Below are 18,108 nucleotides of genomic sequence, written 5' to 3'. Positions count from 1 at the left end.
AGTAGATTCTGTTAGCCAAGAAAATGTGTTGCTAATAAGAGAATAGATGATATAATTCATGGCATAATAATCCTATTCTAGTTAGGTTTGATTTAGATCAGTTTCACTCTCTATAAACTTGGAGTATTAAAAAAATGTATAAACTTCTCCCTCAGATTCGTTCCTCTTTTTTAGGGGACATCTCTCATAGGCTCAATGTAGAGATGGGGAGGCTTTTCACTAGCTCCCCTCTTTCTAAAAGCACTATTTGATGTTAAATATTTGCAGTAATATAAAGTTGTTTCTGGGCAAAGTCAAAGAGTTTCACATAGCATGACAATTTTACTGTTCATTTATATGAATCTTTCATTCAACAAATGATATGAGGGCCATAAACTATGACATACACTTTGAATAAACAATATAGCACTTCAGCTTTTACTTTTATATTGAAATATGAGCTCCTAAAGCACTCAAATCATGTCCCATTCATCTTTCTAACCCCAAACATATAGTACAGTGTGCAGCATCTGAATAGACATAGAATTCAATTGCATTTCAAGTGTTTCTATAAAGTAAAGAATAAAAGCCAAACTCCTTAAAAAACAAAGTAATTTTAGAGGCTTTACAAAGTTGTATTTTTTTCTGTCCATTTGTCACTGGATTAAATTATATATATCCATTTTTAATAGAAATATTAGCATTATAACCTAAACTGATATTATATTTCATGCCCAATTATGGAAAGAGAATGTTTTCTTGTCATCTGTGGACTTCCTCAGGTACAATTTATCGACAGATGTGTTGCATGCTTGTAAAATGATGGCAATAACTGTGATCGGGAGAAAGTTTTAGATTTTTAGATTGCAGTGGGAGAGAATACAGTTGTCATATAGAAATATCTCAGGAATGCAAAAGAATGAAATAAAAAGATAAACTCAGCTTCTTTTTTAATGAGAAAGGGGAAGTGTGGCATTAGCCTCAGTTATTTTTATGGATTAACTTAGCACACATTTTTCTTCCCTCTTTCAAAGGGATAACTTAGTCTTCTGTGGACAATGTCTTAGTCCATAAACTTAGATGCTGTGTTTCACATGACATTAGACGATGGGAAAATTCCCCAAACTGCTTAATCTATCAGTTTCCCTGGTGAGGAGAGGAAATACAAAGCTAATTCACCATCTAAGTATGTTGAATAAATTCTATGACCAAGTAGACTATGACGGTGCAAAATCCCAGCTTCTTACTTTACCATTACCAGTTTTAAAAAGCTTTATTTATTTTATGGTCCTATCGAAAAAATAAAAACAAGAAAAAAAAAAAAAAGGAAAAGAATGTCTATGACCTTTAGCTTGCTTTGTATAGTGCTTCACTTAGCCTTTTTCATTTGTGAATACAGCATGTCATACCAACTGTAGCCCAATAAGGAAATTGTTAAATAGCACTGTACAGTAATCTCTCCACTGACAAAGGAAATACATGCATTCAGAGGACAGATCTTGCTATAGATTCTGTGACCTGGTATAGAAATATATGAAATAGGTGAATTCTGGAATGTTGAAAAAGAAAGAATAGGGTTCAAATATACATGACTAAGTAATAAACTATTAGTATTGCTAGAAAATAGAAACATGGATTACTAGGCTTGAGGCAGGAGGAAGTGGGAGAAAAGGTCCAGTTTCACTTAGGTGAGGAACTTTAAGGAAAGAAAGCTTTCTGAACTGTGGTGAAGAACAAAAGGTTGAAGCCTAGCAAAACGTATTCTGATGTGGGCTGTCAGTACCTGCAGAGGGGACAGAACCCACATTACCCTTTCTGGGAAGGAAGGGGTAGCTCTGAGAGGCAGGCTTTGGACTCACGCTTCCAGGCCACTCTAATCCTAGTCACCATAAAAGGACTAAATTTGGTTTACCTATAGGACTGAATTTATAGAGGCATAAAGTTAAAGAAAAGGCTCCTCTCTTCCCCACTCCCAGTCCCCATTTTGCTAAATTCTTGGAATTTCTTTAACAGGGAACTAAGATTTTCATTTCCTAGAGATACATGACTGTTGGAAGGAAAAGTCTGACTCAAGCTTTGTAAGACTTGAGGCTCTCTGATCTTTCCTTGGAGCAAGGAAGAACAGGAACCTGATGTTAGGAATGAAATGTTCATTGTGGAAGACAAAACGGTAGAGACCCAGGACAGACTTCCTTCATGAGCATCACAGATTGCCTAAGTAATTTCACTTACACATAATTTTCTTTCTGGATTATTGTCCCTCATCAATTAGTCCTTAGCTTCCAATCTACCTCTCATCTGTCACTGTAGTGATTAATTTTTCTAAAATGCAAAATTGATCACAACCCCACTGCTTGAAATCATTCAATAAATCATTTTTAGTTTCTGAATAGAAGCCAAACTACTAAGGTGGGTGAGGCAATCATGGCCTATCTCCAGTAAAACAAATCTGTAGCTAACCCAGTAGCTTTGTGTTCTCCTTTAAAGCTTTTAGCAGTTTTGTTACTCTTGTGACCTGCAACCGTCATTCAGGTGTCGTCTCTTGAGGAAACCTTCCTTGACAAAGCATCCTCGACTGTGTATCTTCATTATTATTGCACGGTATCTAATGATTTGCCTATATCCTTGATTAAACTGTAATTTGGGGCCAGGTTTTGTCCTTTTAGCAGGATTTTTTAAGAGAATGGAGTCATGTCACCAAGTTTCTGACACTGAACTATAGAGCTGTCTTAAAAAAAATAAAAAAGACGTCTTTTAAATTTGTTTCCAGAAAATTAGCGATTTCTGGTTCTATAAACATATATTTCCATGAAGAACGGGTATTTTGCTTATTCTAATCTTAAGGACCCCTGCCCCCTAAAGGCCCAGGAGTGACTAGAGTTTGGAACTTGTAGAGGTACCACAATCTCTGACTTGCAACAATTCGTGAATAATGGCAGTTGTGATTACCCATGACTGGATGCTTGATGTTAGAAGCATTCTTAATATTTCTACTTATCTTAGAACTTTGGAAAAAACATTGGAAATATCCAGCTATTTTGGACATATGAGTTAAGTAATTGCATACTTAATACCCAAAGTGTGTGTGTGTGTAGCAAGCTGTAAAGTCACATTGTAACTACCTGAATTTTCTTTGGGGCAAGTTAGGTTTGTATTACAGATACATTGCCATATCAGAAACAAAATTTTCTGCCTATGATTTTCTAGTTGGCTAAATTAAACTAACAAAAAACTTATGTGGCACTCTGGTCTATGAGCATTACATTGAGAAAATTATAGATGGCATTCCTATAAGACTATGCCCCCAAATTGGCATCTCGATAAATTAATATGCCAGCTATTTGGAGCAGACAACCCTCTATTTCTGAGTTAAAACTGAAATTAAAGAAACTAATCAATTGGGAGAACGTCTTATGTTTCCAAATACAGTATATCTGATGCTCAAAAGTACAATAGCTTTTGCACCTTTAAGTTTGGCCCTGACTCTGGAGTCAGGACTTGCCATATGAGAGCAGGTTTGGATGTAAAAGCATCCTTTCAGTTAATTTGGGGTGTGTATATGGGGGAAGTTTGAGCTCAAAGGGAAGAAGGGAAATATAAAAGCAGAGGACAAGGTACTACTATAATTTTGCATTTTTTAAACATTGCACCATGAGTTATCTTCTCACGTCATTAAACTGAAAAGTGTATTAATATTTAAGGCTCTTGATACATATTGCCAAATTGCTTTCTACAAGTACACAGAAAAACTTGTCTTTCTTCAGTAGGTCCTGCTATTTAAAAGACAAGAATTTGCTAAATATTAATTTTGATCTCTTAGGTTACTAAAGGTTGAACCTTTAGAAACTGCCGTTTCTTCTGTGAACTATCCATGTTTTCTTTTCTATTGTTTTTTAAAATGTAAAAGAAATAATTGCTTTTAATTAAACATTAATCATTTCCTTTGTCTATTACTTTGTTTATAGTGTTTTTTCTATTCCCAGAACCAAAAGTTGTATTTTCACAAATTCCCAGCTTTTCTAATACTAGTTTTTCTCCACCTATATTAGATATCATGTTGCTGGCACTTGAGAGGCACAACTAGCGAGCCTTTTGGTTAGCATTCCAACATGGAAGTTTTACTTTCTATCTCATCTATGGTGGCTCTATTTACAATCTTACTTCACTCACACTTTTAGGGTTGCTTTTTCAAGCTTATGTACTTGGTTTCTCTATAGTTATTTCTAATGTTATCCATTAACATTAAAAAATTTGTTTATGTTGTTGTACAATATATCCTGTAGCACAACTAAAATATAAAATATTTGATAATCCCACATATACTCAATTTTATGCATTAGTTTGTGGCTAATCTGATTAAGTTTTTATTTTAAATAGATAAAAAAGAACATGTATTTATCCTCTTTTAATGTGAAGAGCTAACTATTGGTTCTCATTAACTCCTGATTAGCTAGCTGGCCATAGGCACCTTCCTGAATTCAAGTAAATGTTTTTGGTAGACAAGGATTTCCTACTTAAATGTCATTCACATAATATGAATATTAAGTACAAATATTGCTCACCATTCTTGCATTCTTTAAATTATTTTACTTTGAAAATTTAAGAACTATCATTAAGTCATTAATAACATGGATTTTCATTTAAGGAATATTTTGAACTGTGAAAATACAAATCTAATCAAATTAAATTTTGAACACATATAGAGCCAAATATTTCAACAAAACTGCAGTTTAATTTCAGAAAATGTGTTAAAATATATATTTATACATCAATTTCTGACATACACTTAATGTGTTAGTATACACAAAATGATGCTTTCTTCTGAAACTGTATTTATGAAATGTACATTTTAATTTAAATACTCAGTATACACTGTACTTTATCTGCATGTTGCATTTATTAAATACATTAAAATCTGCAATGTAACAAAACGTTTTCTGCATACGAAATTCAAAACACCATTTTAAATGAACAAAAGATGGCTCACTTCATTTTTTTTTTTTTTTTTTTGTATTTTACAACTAGTGTATAGTACACTAGCTCAGCTCCACCATACTACCTGTTCGTTCTTTTTTATTTGACATTGTTCACAGACTAGTACATATTACAATAAGAGTGCTGGATAAAAACATGAGGTACAAAAGTGGTTCAAAGAGTATAGGTCATGCAGATCATGCTAGACAGTAAAGAAAATTGTGACCAAGAAAACACTAAAAAAAAAACAAAAAACAAAAAAAAACCAAAAACATAAAGAATGTGCATTATATATATATTAAAAAAAAAAACAAAAAACAAACCAGAAAACTCCATTACACAGCTTTGCTTCTTTGGTTACAAAGTAGGTTGAACAATTTCACAGCTTTTTATTCCCACCCTCTCAAAAAAAAAAAAAAAAAAAAAAAAGGTCATACGAAATGTTGAAAAGCAGAGGAATCGTGGCAATTTTTCTATTAGAAAGTAGAAACAAATGAACAAAGTTTTCTTCATCAAAATAGCCCAATTATTTATTATATCACAATAACTGGTGACTACCTGTACAGTTGCACTATGTTCTTCATACTTACACTATACAAAATTTACATTCAAGCTGGGTCTTTACTACTAAAAATAAATACCGAAAGTAAATTGCCATTAGTGTTAGAAATATGCCAGGATTCTTTTGTTCAATTATTGCCTAAACGTTTTATCTATTAAATGCAATCCTGTCTTTCAATACCTTTACTGATACTTATAATTACTCAAAAAAATTAAAAAAGTTCTGTGACATTGTTCATGTACATTATGAAAAATAGCAGCCCTGTAATAAATAAAACACAAATAAATGAAAACTTATGTAGGCAAATGTTACTGATATTGAAAGAAAAGTGGCTCTTTAGATGAACTGTTATTTATAATATGATAGGAAGGCTCAGAGTAAATCCATGTAATAGAAACATGGAAGAGCCACCAAAGCTCTTAAAAGACCCCACTCATGCCCACCAGATAAAAGGCAGACTTTGCTTGCTTTAATAAACCCTATCTATTATTCTCCTTGTGTACTGATGACATAAAACTGGACATCAACAGTGCTGCATGACATCTCAAAGAGAGGAAAAGCTCTTGTAGAATGATTGTCTAATACTGAAAAGGCCAAACACACAACCGAAGCATGGCTACTTGCTTTCGTATAAAGTGGAAAGAACACCAGTGGCACACAGGATAGATTGCTTTCAGTTTTTTTCTTAATGAGGCAAGAAAGCTTTATGCTGAGGAGACATTCGGCTGCTGTGGAGGTTGCGCTGGCTGCGGAGGCTGTGCTATCGCTGCTTGCTGTTGAGAAGTGCTACCAGGATTGGGCTGTTGGGCTGGGAGTTGGGATAATTGATCATTGTTTGAAAGAGATTTTAACAGTGCATTTTCTCGTTCAAGTAAAGAGTTTCTTTCAACTAATTCTTTTATTTGTTCCTTTAGAACTTCCACTTCTTCTCTTACTGCATACATCAAATGGCTTTTCACCAAATCCTGTGAAAAACAAAATTAGGAATGTGAAAGAGAAAGGAAAAGGTGTTGCTACTTGGGTCTAGCCTATCTGGTGCCTTATAAACATAAGGTGTTTTTATATTACTTTTCCTGCTCTTGCTTTTAATATTTCTACTGTATCTTGAATGACCCTAAGGGAGATGGGGCGGAAAAAGTCCAGTTTCCAACTAGAGCAGCAAGTCCAGGATTTTCTTTCCAAAGTTTGAAGCAATTTCTAAAAATACTAGCTCCTTAAATTGTCGATTGTAAGCTTAGAATTCAAAAATGGTTTGAAAAATCATATACTTAGATGTTGGACTAAGAGAATAAAGGATATTAAACTATCTGATTATACTAATTATATAGTATTACTATAAGAGAGGCCCCTGGCTGGTTTGGCTCAGTGGATTGAGCGTCGGCCTGCGAGCTAAGTGTCGCTGGTTCGATCTTCCAGTCAGGGCACATCAGAGAAGGAAAACTCTGTCTCCAAAAAGCCTCCGCTGCCTTGCGGCATACCTCTTCAGGGGAAAGGCTAAGGGAGTAAACCCCAACAGAAAATCCGGAGCCGGAGTCCCTAAGGCGGTTTGACGTTGTAGTCAACACCGGCAACTCCTGCGGCGCACCTGAAGCCAAGCTGTATTGACTCCATCTTTCCCTTGGACCCTTCAGCTGCGAAGAGAGGGGGGGGTCTGCTGCATGGGCAACAGCAGACCCTCCATATCACCCTGCCCAGGCTCTGTAGCTTCAGCTTCACTGGAGAGGACACTCCAGCGTCATTGCAAGATGTCGATTCAACACGGGAGGAGACAGATACCGTGTCACTCCCGAGTCGGACTGCACAGCCATTCTCGGCGGTGCAGATAGACTCTTAAGAAGCTACACCATCGTCTCTCGAGACGGACGGCTGCCGACGACGACGACTATAAGAGAGAAGGTGATCCTGCAATTTCCAATCTTAAAACTTTGTTTTTTTAAAAAATGGTTTGAGACTAATGGTCCTTATTTATAGCTTTGCTATAGTTTTAATAAACTTGAGTCAAACTATTTTACATAATATGAACAGAATATCTTTTAGGGAACAAGAATTTTTGATAGTAATAGAAATCAGAACCAGAATCAAGAGAAACAAGAGTATTTATTAAAGCTGAGTAAAACAGTATCTGCAAATGACCAAAGGATGTCAAAATTTTCTAGCCAAAATTTTCATTTTAATGCTCTTTTGTCTCTAAGCTATTTTTGATGCTGAAATACTTGGAGAAACATAATGCATTTTGATTATGTATACCCTCCAAAATGGCTCTTACCAATCAATGGCTATGCATGAAAAACGTGAGATGTTCAAATGGGGAAAATATTTACTCCATTGCTATTTTTAGACTAACGATTCTCAATGTTCTAACATTCAATTAAATCTCATTATAAAAAAATACACTTTGCTCATCTTGGTTTAATAAAACTAGGTGTTGGTTTTTTTTTTTACAAATGATAAAAACCAAGTGCCTTCCACAACCAACAGTCTACAAAACGAGGACTATAAAGTTTTACTTACCATTGCTTGTTCTATTTTGTTGTCAATGGCTACAACACCTCCCCCAGATGCACTGGAAAAAATTAGAATATTTCATTAAATTATTCTAAAAAATGTAATCTTCCTTCCAACTCTTAAAATAATTAAGAACATCTGTGTTTTACTTGAAACAAACAAAAAAAGGTAATTTAAAGCTTATTAAGTTATTCTCACAATTTCAGCACTCAGCAAGCTCTCATTTCGAAAATGAGGATCTCGGTAAATAGACGACACTTCTAAAACTCCTTTGTAGTTACAACTTTTCTAATTTGCCTATTGCAAAATATGCTACTTTAAAAGTAACTCCCAATTTTACTGAGGGCTTCTCAATTCAGTGAACTTAAAAATATAAAATTTGAATGAACAGTACCCTTTCCATCCTCTTAAAACTTCAGTTACCAACTATATATCCTAAACTGCCTTTCAGGTGGAAATCCCCGTAGTTCCTTATTGCATTAAACTTCAGATGATGATTTTTCTTCTATAGATTTGATATTTTAATATCTGTTTTAACAATTTTTGGAACTGGCTTATAAAAATGATTCAGAAGGCTTTAGGGCAAACAGTACTTGCAGGGTTGGTTAACAAGGAAGTCAACATTCTGGCTAAAACTACAAGCTTTGATTGTAGGTTATTAGCTGGCAAAATCACCTACTAGGTAAGGTATGTGGTTTGGACCAGTTTTTCTTGGAAATAACTGGAAGGAGTCTAGCTGGTAAGTACATCCAAGTGCAAATATCAGCTTAGTGTTTGTATGATAGTGACACAGAAGGCTGAATAACTGTAGTCTTTGGCAGTTTATATTCTCCCATGTATTAACTTACATAATAAGTGTAGTGAGGATCTATATCCTTTCATTGGTGTTTTTATAAATTTTGAAGAACTATTAAGTTTTCTTATAAAGACAAATTGAATACTTTAGTCCTGTGTATCAATACAAAAGAGGTCTTTAATCAACTCTTATATAAAACTTCATTAGATATTCTCCATAAAGTATACCCCCCCACCCAAGAAAATCTCAGTGCTAAAATATCTGAAGATTATTTTAGTTCAGATGATGTAGACCCTCAATGTTTTATCACACTGGGTCTCAGAAATATGTATGATGTAGTAGTGCCTTTTATTTTATAATCCAAGTATCTGGTTATAATCCTGGCTCTGCTACTCACTACCTATGTACCATTAGCAAATCTACCATTTATCTTCCCTGGACCTCAGTTTCTTTCCATAAAATGAAGGCACTGAGCTCAGTGCCACATAGGATTTGCTACTTCTAAATCCTCAAAATTCTGAATCAATACAAGGGAAACACTAAGCTTGTTTATCAAAGCATTAACATCAATTATAGCATCCTCCTTCACTTTCTGCTGCTGCTATGTCTAAGGGACTTCTGTATACCTAAGTAACTGGAAAGGATCTACCACTGGCCACAATTTGATAACAAAGATAATGACAGGCATTTAGATTCAAGTTTGCCTGAGAATCTTAGATTATACTTTCTATATTTTTTATTTCTATGTCAAGGAATACGTAAGTGAATTAGTTTTAGTCATTTCATGACGTAAATACTTTCAATTTTTTCAACACATATGTTTTAAACAGAATGCCTTAAATGCTAATTTTAACACCAGTTTTATATATTAACAAGCAAACAAAAAAACCCAAACCCTTAAAAAAAGGCTTCACTGCTTTTCAAAAAATACATAATTAAAATAAAAGCAGTTAAGTTTCCAAACCATTCTCTTAGCTAAGGTACAGTAATTAGCATCTTATTCTTTGCTGATTTAATAAACTTTAGTCCTGACTCAACCCTCTTTTAACAGTAAGAGAAACAGGTTTTCAAAACATAAATACATCATGTTGAAAATATCTCCCTTAAAAGGTGTTAATACTTCAATTTTGTTAAGCACTATATTTTTATAAAGTCAGTCAGATACAATTACTATCACCATAGTGACCTTTGGCTATTTTGAAGAATTTGAGAATTCTATAATGTACTGCAGTGGTTCTCAAACTTTAGCACCAGTCATCTAAAGGTCTTCTTAAAACACAAGATTGCTCGGCTCCACTTCAGTTACTCAGATAGTAGGTCTGGAGTAGGGCACAGGAATTTTCATTTCTAACAAGTTTCCAGGTGATGTTGATTTTGCTGCCAGACAGACCATATCAAATGTACTTTGAGAACCACTGGCTTATGAAGATGAAAGTTGTTAAGAGAAAGAATAATAAAAACCTAATTCACTTTTGAAAATTTCTCAGCCTGGTATACAAAACCCTTCATAACCTTGAGCTCTGCCTTCTATAGCTTCCTTTCCTCTCATACTCCATTTGGCCTATTATGTTATGGTCTTAAGTAACTATTTTCAGTCTTTGGAGCACACATACTCTCAGGCTTCCATGCCTTTGCAGAAACTGCTCCCTCAACTGGAATGCTGACAGTTCCAAATTCATCTGGTTATCTTTTACTTGTTCCTTAAGATGTTCCAGTGCCATCTTTTCCATGCTGCCTTCTAATTTCCTAAAGTAGAACTAATTACTACATCCCTCCTGTGGCCCACTAATCTTCACAAACTTTTTATAATGCATAACCAGGAAAGCAGATTAGCAAATTCTGGCTTCTCCATATAGTCACTGTGTGAATTCTGGGAAATTACCTAACCTTTTTACATCTTTTTTTCTTTTCATCTAAAATAAGGATTATATGCCCTAATTCATAAATTCCTGTGATGATTAAGTGAATTGAAACAATACTACCACTGTTAACTCTTGTGTTCCTTGAGGGAGGTTCCTTATCTTCTTGACCTATATGAAGAGTGAACACAGTGCTTGGCACATAGAAGTTCCATGCATACTGAAAGAATCAGTATGATAGTAATTGGATTTAAACAATTACTGGTTTATAATAGGAAGCCATTAAAATTTTTTGAGTTTGACTAAATCAGTAGTTCTCAAAAGTGCAGTCCCTGGACAAGCAGCATCAACATTGCCCGGGAACTTGCTGGAAATATAAATATTTGGCTCTACTCCAGACACACTTAATTAGATATTCTTGAGGTGGGACCCAAGACATCTATTTTAATAACTCCTCCAGATGATTCTGATAAAACCTAAAGTTTGAGAACCACTGCTTTAAATAACTTGATTTACAATAAAGATAACAATATGGTAGGTAGTCTTAATAAGCAGATAAGAGGGTATTCTATTTCAAAATCCCAAAACGTGGCTTAAGAATAATAGTTTCAATGAGGGTAACAAGTTTTCTACTGTGTTCGAAATCAACATAGTGATTTGGGCTTCATGTTCTCTTAAAATGAGAAAGATCAACTGAATTAATAATTTTCCTTCATTTGCTTTCTTGACCTAATGGTACAGTAATTAATATATCTTATTCTTTTATTACTGCATTCATCACACTATAATTTGATGGTTAACCAGTTTCTGAATGTAGTAAGTTCCTTAAGGGAAGGTTTCTTAAGACTTCATAGCTATTCTTGTAAACTTTAAGTGCTATATAAAGGCAAGGGATAATTTTCTTTAAAAAAAAAAACAACTTCCTGTTTACTATGGGTTACTCTTTTAGAATAAAATCATACCGATTAGCACTTACTAGATAAATTAAAATTGTGTGTATGGCGAAAATGGACAGAAATATAGAACCTATGGGGGAAAAACAATAAGAATGACTATATTTTTTATATGATGGATTTTTATTTACTGGAATTGCAGCTCCCAAAGAACCAAATTAGCCTGAATTTAGTGTTTTTATGAAGTAAATTATAATCACATTCAAAGGAGAAGTAAAACTCAAAAGAATCAATGCTATCGCAAGATAGCTTGGATTTCCATACTGCTGTTCATGTTTTAATTCATCCCAACTGGCCCCTGACCACAGCTTTTCTTCCCAGGCCTCCTTACTCTTATCACAACAGATCAGTTGCAACTTCACTCAGAAGACAAGAGGCCAGATATAAACCTCTAGCTTCACAAGTTCCCCATATTTTCATCCCTCTTAATATACTAACTGATTTGTTCATACTCTCAGCTCAACAACTTTGTATAAACTATCCCTAGTTTTTCTAAAAATTAAAACCAGAGTCACGATAACTTGATCTCACATTAAAAAAAAAAACAAAAAAACCCTATGAGGAATGAAATTAAATTTTTTATTAATGTGGACACAGACATGATGGATACTTGTTTAAAATAGAAATAGTGCAAATTTCTTCTCTTATATTTTGACTACTTTATCTTTCTTCTGTTCTCCCCTGGATATTAACAAATCAACAAGGTAGAGGAGAAAAAAACACTTAAGTGACTGCCTACTTTATGGCAGGCACATGTTATTTTAGTGAGTCCTTACTACCAACACGAGCAACATTCTCATTCTACAGTTAAGAAAACTAAGGCCAAGTAACTTACTCAAAAACACAATGCCAAGGACAGGATTCAAACCTAGACCCAGTTAATATCAAAACACATTTTTTTTTTTTTACCATAATAGTAAGACTGTGAAAAAAAAAAGTTATCTATAATGACCTAAAAGAAATGAGTTGTATATGAAGAGTGCTTTGACTAAGCACCACATGCTAGTTTTGAAACCATAAGCATAAATCCAAAGATTAAAACTTTTCATAATTGCCATTTATCTCATCTAGCACATTCCTAGAAGTGGTTCAGCTCTGAGGAAAAGGGAGGTAATTTCTTGGAAAAAGCTCAGTGATCTTTAGATATCCAATGTAGTTTACATATTCGCTAAAAACTAACGTTCTTTTGGTTTGTTAGAAAGCTGAAGATATCTTAAATAAATGTATCTATACATAGAATATTGCAAAAAATTACCTTGCTTTTACTCAAAGATCCTTCTAACTTTCTGTGTCACAACCACAACATCTACTACAGGAATTTCCCAAATACAAAATCAAATCATTTGTATATCAAGAACAAACTTCTTTGATTGAGTTGGCAAATTTGATGCACTTATGTTCAACACCTCCTTATCCAAACCAGGTAAAAATGATTTTTCATAAATGCTCAAGTAGATGCTACAATCATTCTTGGAGGCCAGTCCTCAGAAATCACCTACTGTTTCCAGTATATCATCTATAACCTTCAACATGGTTCCCTACCCTCCCCACACCCAGTGAGCTCTATAAATAACATCATTACTACTAAAATGCATTAATTCTAACCTGGGCACATTTTGCATGAAATGCATGTTTTGTTTTTAAAAAATGTTAAGCTGATTTCAAAAAAATAAATCTAATGAACCTAGCTTAACAAGACTGTGAAGGTTAAGTAGGAACAAAAATCCATCACTCTTCTCTAAGAGTTAACTGAAAAAATACTTATAGCTTAATACTTAAGAGCAAATATCAATTCTCCTTCTAAAAAAAGCCTAAACAGATAAAATTCATGTAGATTTAATCTCTGGCCAGATGAAAACTTCTGTGATTAATAAAACTATCAAAGCTGACAGTAAATTAAGCTAAAACCTCAATATTTTATGTATTCTAATTATTGATCATAACTTATACCAGTGTAAAAATAATCTGTTATATTTCATAATTTTTAAAATTCACAAAATACCTCCTGGTAACAAAACATTATTGGTAACATAAAATAAGTAATTTCTGTGAAAACTATTATTCATGCTAAACAAAACAGGTAAAACGGATATTCAGAAAACTAAATACTATTATGTTTTCATGTAACAATGGTGTGATAAAAGCTTTTACCAAGTAATTATAAAAAACACAGCTAAATATTTATATTAAGACTGATATTTGTTTTTAGGACCTACAAAAACCTTGTTTACTAATGTCCTTAACATATTTTATATTCATCTAATTAACTTTAGGTCAAAACCTTAGCCATAAAAGAATGTTTAAAAAGAGGAAAAAAGGATATGTGCTGTGGATTGTACCATTATCAATTTCCTGGCTTTGGATATTATACACTAGTCATGTAAGATGTCACCACACGGGGGACTGGGTGAAGGGATATATGAGACCTCCCTGTACTTTTCTTTTTTTTTTTTTTTTTGGCAACTTCTTATAACTCTATAATTATCTCAAAGTAAATGTTAAAAAAAGATACATGCACATGGTAAAGAATTCAATGAGGATACACAAAAAAATTATAGTCAGTACAAAGTCCCTCTCCTACCTCAGACTTCCTTTGTCTTGAGCCAACTATTTGGTTGGCCAAAAAGTTCGTTCGGTTTTCAAGTAAAAATAAAAGATACATTTCATTTTCACCAATAACTTTACTGAACAATGTATCCACCGTTTTGTTCCCCTATCTTTTGCCATCTTTCTGGCAACTTCACAATTCCATTTTCCCAAAACTTTTAATCTTTTTTTTTTTAATTATTTATTTATTTGTTTGCTTATTTATTTTTAGAGAGCGGGGAAAGGAGAAAGACAGGGAGAGAAACATCATTGTGTGGTTGCCTCTCACTCACACCCCGAACTGGGGACCTGATGTGCAACCTAGTCATGTGCCCTGACTGGGATTCGAACCAGCAACACTTGGCTCGCAGGCTGACACTCAATCCACTGAGCCACAGCAGTCAGGGCTAAAACTTTTTATCTTTTTGAGCAAAGACCTGCTTCAGGTACCTTTTGCCATCTTCCAGGGAGGGAACTGTAATTTTTTCCATTAAGAGAATTTTGTTAAGACCACAATAAATGGATATCTGAAGTTGCAATGTGTGGTGAATATGGTGGATGAATCAGAACTTCACAGACAAGCTATAAGTTTTTGCTTGGTCATCAAAGAAACATTCGGCCTTGTGTTATCCTGAAGGAAGATTATGCGTTTTCTGTTGACTAATTCCTGACACTTTTCGTCCAGTGCTACTTTTCAGTTGGTTTAATTGGGAGCAGTACTTGTTGGAATTAATTGTTTGGTTTTCTGGGAGGAGGTCATGATAGAGGCCTCCTTTCCAATCCTACCTTATACATATTATCTTCTTTGTATGAAGGCCAGCCTTTGGTGTGGTTGGTGGTGGTTCATTTCGCTTGCCCCACGATCTCTTCTGTTCTACATTATTGTAAAGTATCCACTTTTCATTGTCTATCACAATTTATTTTAAAAACAGAATGTTTTTGTTATGTTTAAGAATCACATGTGGAAATACGTCAAGAAGGTTTCTTTCATTTATCTTATGTGGAACCCAAATATCAAAGTGATTAACATAACCAAACTAGTGCAAATGAATTTTCAATGCTTGATTTGGATATTTTGAGTATGTGGTATAATGTTGATTATTCTCAATTAATGTCTTGATTTGATCGCTATCAACTTCAACTGGTCTACCAAACTGGAGCATCGTCCAGTGAGAAATCACCAGCACAAAACTTTGCAAACTACTTTTGACACATTTGATCAGTCACAGCATCTTTTCCATATACTGCACAAATCTATTTTTGCGTTTCAGTTGTTTTTACCTTTCTTGAAATGATAAAGCATAATATGCTGAAAATGCTGCTTATTTTCTCCATAGTCAATATTAAAATGACTATACAAAAAAATCGCTTTGACTTTTTTAATGCACTCTGATATGACAGCTGTCACAACACAATCAACCTAACAGAATTGTTCTGAATGAAATTAAAGAGAACTAAGTGCTACTAGAGCCAGCTTGCAGAAAAAAAAAAAACAACGAATCGACTTTTTGGCCAACCCTATATATCATCTATATTAACAGCCTTTTAAAAGCCCATTTAGGAAGAATGTCTTTAATACTCTGGAGTGCGAAAGGTCTTTCTAATTGTCTCAAAATATAAAAAAATAAACAAACAACTTCAATAATTTCCCTAAAATATAAAGTACTTCTACAAATCTGTAAGACTACCGGCCCAAGAAAAAAATGAATACAACTCACTGGATAGAATTCACATGACAGTTCACAAGAAATGACCTGAAAAAATACTCAGCATCTCATTCATAATAAAATACAGATTAAAATTATAATGTAATACAATTTACCTACAAAGACTGGTAAACATATTACAATTTAATATATTGTTAGTGAGGCTGTGGGAAAATGGGCCTTCTCATGCAGTGCTGTTACAAAGTGGTAAAACCAGTAGAGAGAGCAATTCTGCACACATACATACACATTTACTGACTCTTTGAGCCAACAATCTTATATCTGGGAATTTACCCTATAGGTATTTATACATACATAGGAAATAATGTATTTACAAAGCTACTCATTACAGCCCTGTTTATAACAGCAAGACCTCTATCACTAGGGAACTGGTTAAATAAATCATGGTAGAGCCATTCATTTAAATGAATGCTGCTCATCTATTAAAAACAAAAACAAAAACAAAAAAAACCCACAAAGATGCTTTTCTGTTTACTGAAATGGAAACAATTTGTTCTGGAGATCTTTAAAAGTAAAGGTACAGATGTGTGTATATTAGTATTTATGTTAAGGTAATATTGTATATTGTATTTGCTTGTCTATGCATAAAGAAACAGAAGGAATACACCTACAAACTAAGAAAGTGGATATCTGTTTGGGAAGGCAGGCAGATGAAGGACAAGAGCTGAAGTAAGACTACTTTCATTCAGTTTTGGAGAACAATGAAAAACACTACAAAATGAAAATGACTTATGGAGTTATTATCCTTGTACCATGTGAATTCACAACATGAACAAATGGCAAACAGGAAACAGGAAAGGGATAAAGGAGGGAAGAGGAGCCAACAACTCCACTTTCTTTCAGAACTATTTCATTCTAGAAGATAAGGTACTATGTACGTTCAACACAGAAAACAATTAATGTTAAGTTATATTTGCAATTTGTAAAATTTATTTCCTTGGCTTACGGTGATTTACAGTCACTTAAAATTTGGTGTAAATAATGCCCATAACTTCCAGTACAGTTGTTTCTGTTAGAAGTGATTCTGGTAAATAAATAGTAAAAGTTTGTAATAAACATCTATGATTTAATAGGCTGTGTAAACTTAAGACAATAAAAATGCATTCCAAAGAAGGTACAGGTTAAGATTAATATTAACTTTACCTTCTTCCAGATAACTTTACATTTCCAAGTTACGACATTTTGGGGGAGTTATTTCAGTATTTGGTAGTAAAATTCTGATATAATTAGTTTTTTCTTGTACAGCCTCTCTAAGCAAACAATTCAACAACTAGCTGAACTAAAATTCTTTCTATTAAAAACTTAAATGGGATATGTAAGAATTTAGTCTTGAAAAACTAGAGAATGATACAGAAGTAAAAACTGCACAGCATATTTTTACCATTACAATTCAAATATTCCAAATAAACTAAGAGTTTAATTAATATTCTATTATGTCAAGTTAAATACTTAAATGCAAGCTAAATCCATCTAAAATTTCTAAAAGTAATTCATAGTTCTTTAGCAATGACATAAAAATGGGCCTAAAAACCATTTTACTGATTTCTAATGCTAACCATTACATTCTTTCCCTCACTCCAAATGCCAGTTCAACTTTTAAATTGGATATCCTAAACTCCTCGAGACCCTCCATGGTTTACTAGCACTCTTTACTCATACTTCCTTACTATCTGAATACTTCATGGATATTCTACCATTCTTTTATAGCTTTCAGCTAAAATGTTTTCTGTAAAGGCTTCTCTAACTCTTTCAGTACTATAATAAGTTGTGCCCCATACTCTTCTATGGCACTAACTACTTAGGGTGTGTTTTAACAGTTGCATCTCTTACTAGACAAAGGTTTATGTGGTTGGTATAGATAATCTATTACAAGGTTGGCGGCCATCTACTAAAGAATTCATTTGCTGTAGAAGGCTGGACTCATAAATTGTGTACTTGGAATCTGAGTTCTAACTATATCACAACTGTAGGTTCTCTAGCTATAACATGAAGTAGTTGTACTGGATCACCAGCACCCCCCAAACCCCGGCCAAAGCTATTTCCTATACTTAACAGCAAAATTATTTTTTCCAAGCAGTTCCTGGATATGGGTAAAGCGATCATTTTAACTAAACTCAAAACAAATAATTGAGGAAACATCCTTTGATCTCATTTCTCATTTTCAGTC

The 18,108-nt window shown here is 33.8% G+C and overlaps 1 protein-coding gene across 3 annotated transcripts in view; it reads right to left on the bottom strand.

Moving 5' to 3' along the window:
• Positions 1 to 4,691: 4,691 nt before the first annotated feature.
• TSC22D2 (TSC22 domain family member 2) overlaps positions 4,692 to 18,108 on the bottom strand; it is a 49,000-nt gene continuing 35,583 nt past the window's right edge. For 2 of the 3 annotated variants that reach the window (XM_090275792.1, XM_090275793.1), the window contains 2 exons: positions 8,027 to 8,078; positions 4,692 to 6,480 (listed from right to left, as the gene is read on the bottom strand). In XM_090275792.1, coding sequence (XP_090131918.1) covers positions 6,220 to 6,480; positions 8,027 to 8,078 — 313 coding nt within the window. In that variant the 3' untranslated portion in view covers positions 4,692 to 6,219. The remainder of the gene's footprint in view (positions 6,481 to 8,026; positions 8,079 to 18,108) is intronic. The other variant, XR_016510786.1, reaches the window with a different exon arrangement.

This window comes from Furipterus horrens, unplaced genomic scaffold (genome assembly GCF_987537825.1).
Source record: "Furipterus horrens unplaced genomic scaffold, mFurHor1.1.pri manual_scaffold_1, whole genome shotgun sequence".
NCBI classification, from domain to species: Eukaryota; Metazoa; Chordata; class Mammalia; order Chiroptera; family Furipteridae; genus Furipterus; species Furipterus horrens.
The sequence above is the reverse complement of the archived record's forward strand: the minus strand, read 5'-3'. Positions and strand labels throughout refer to the sequence as shown.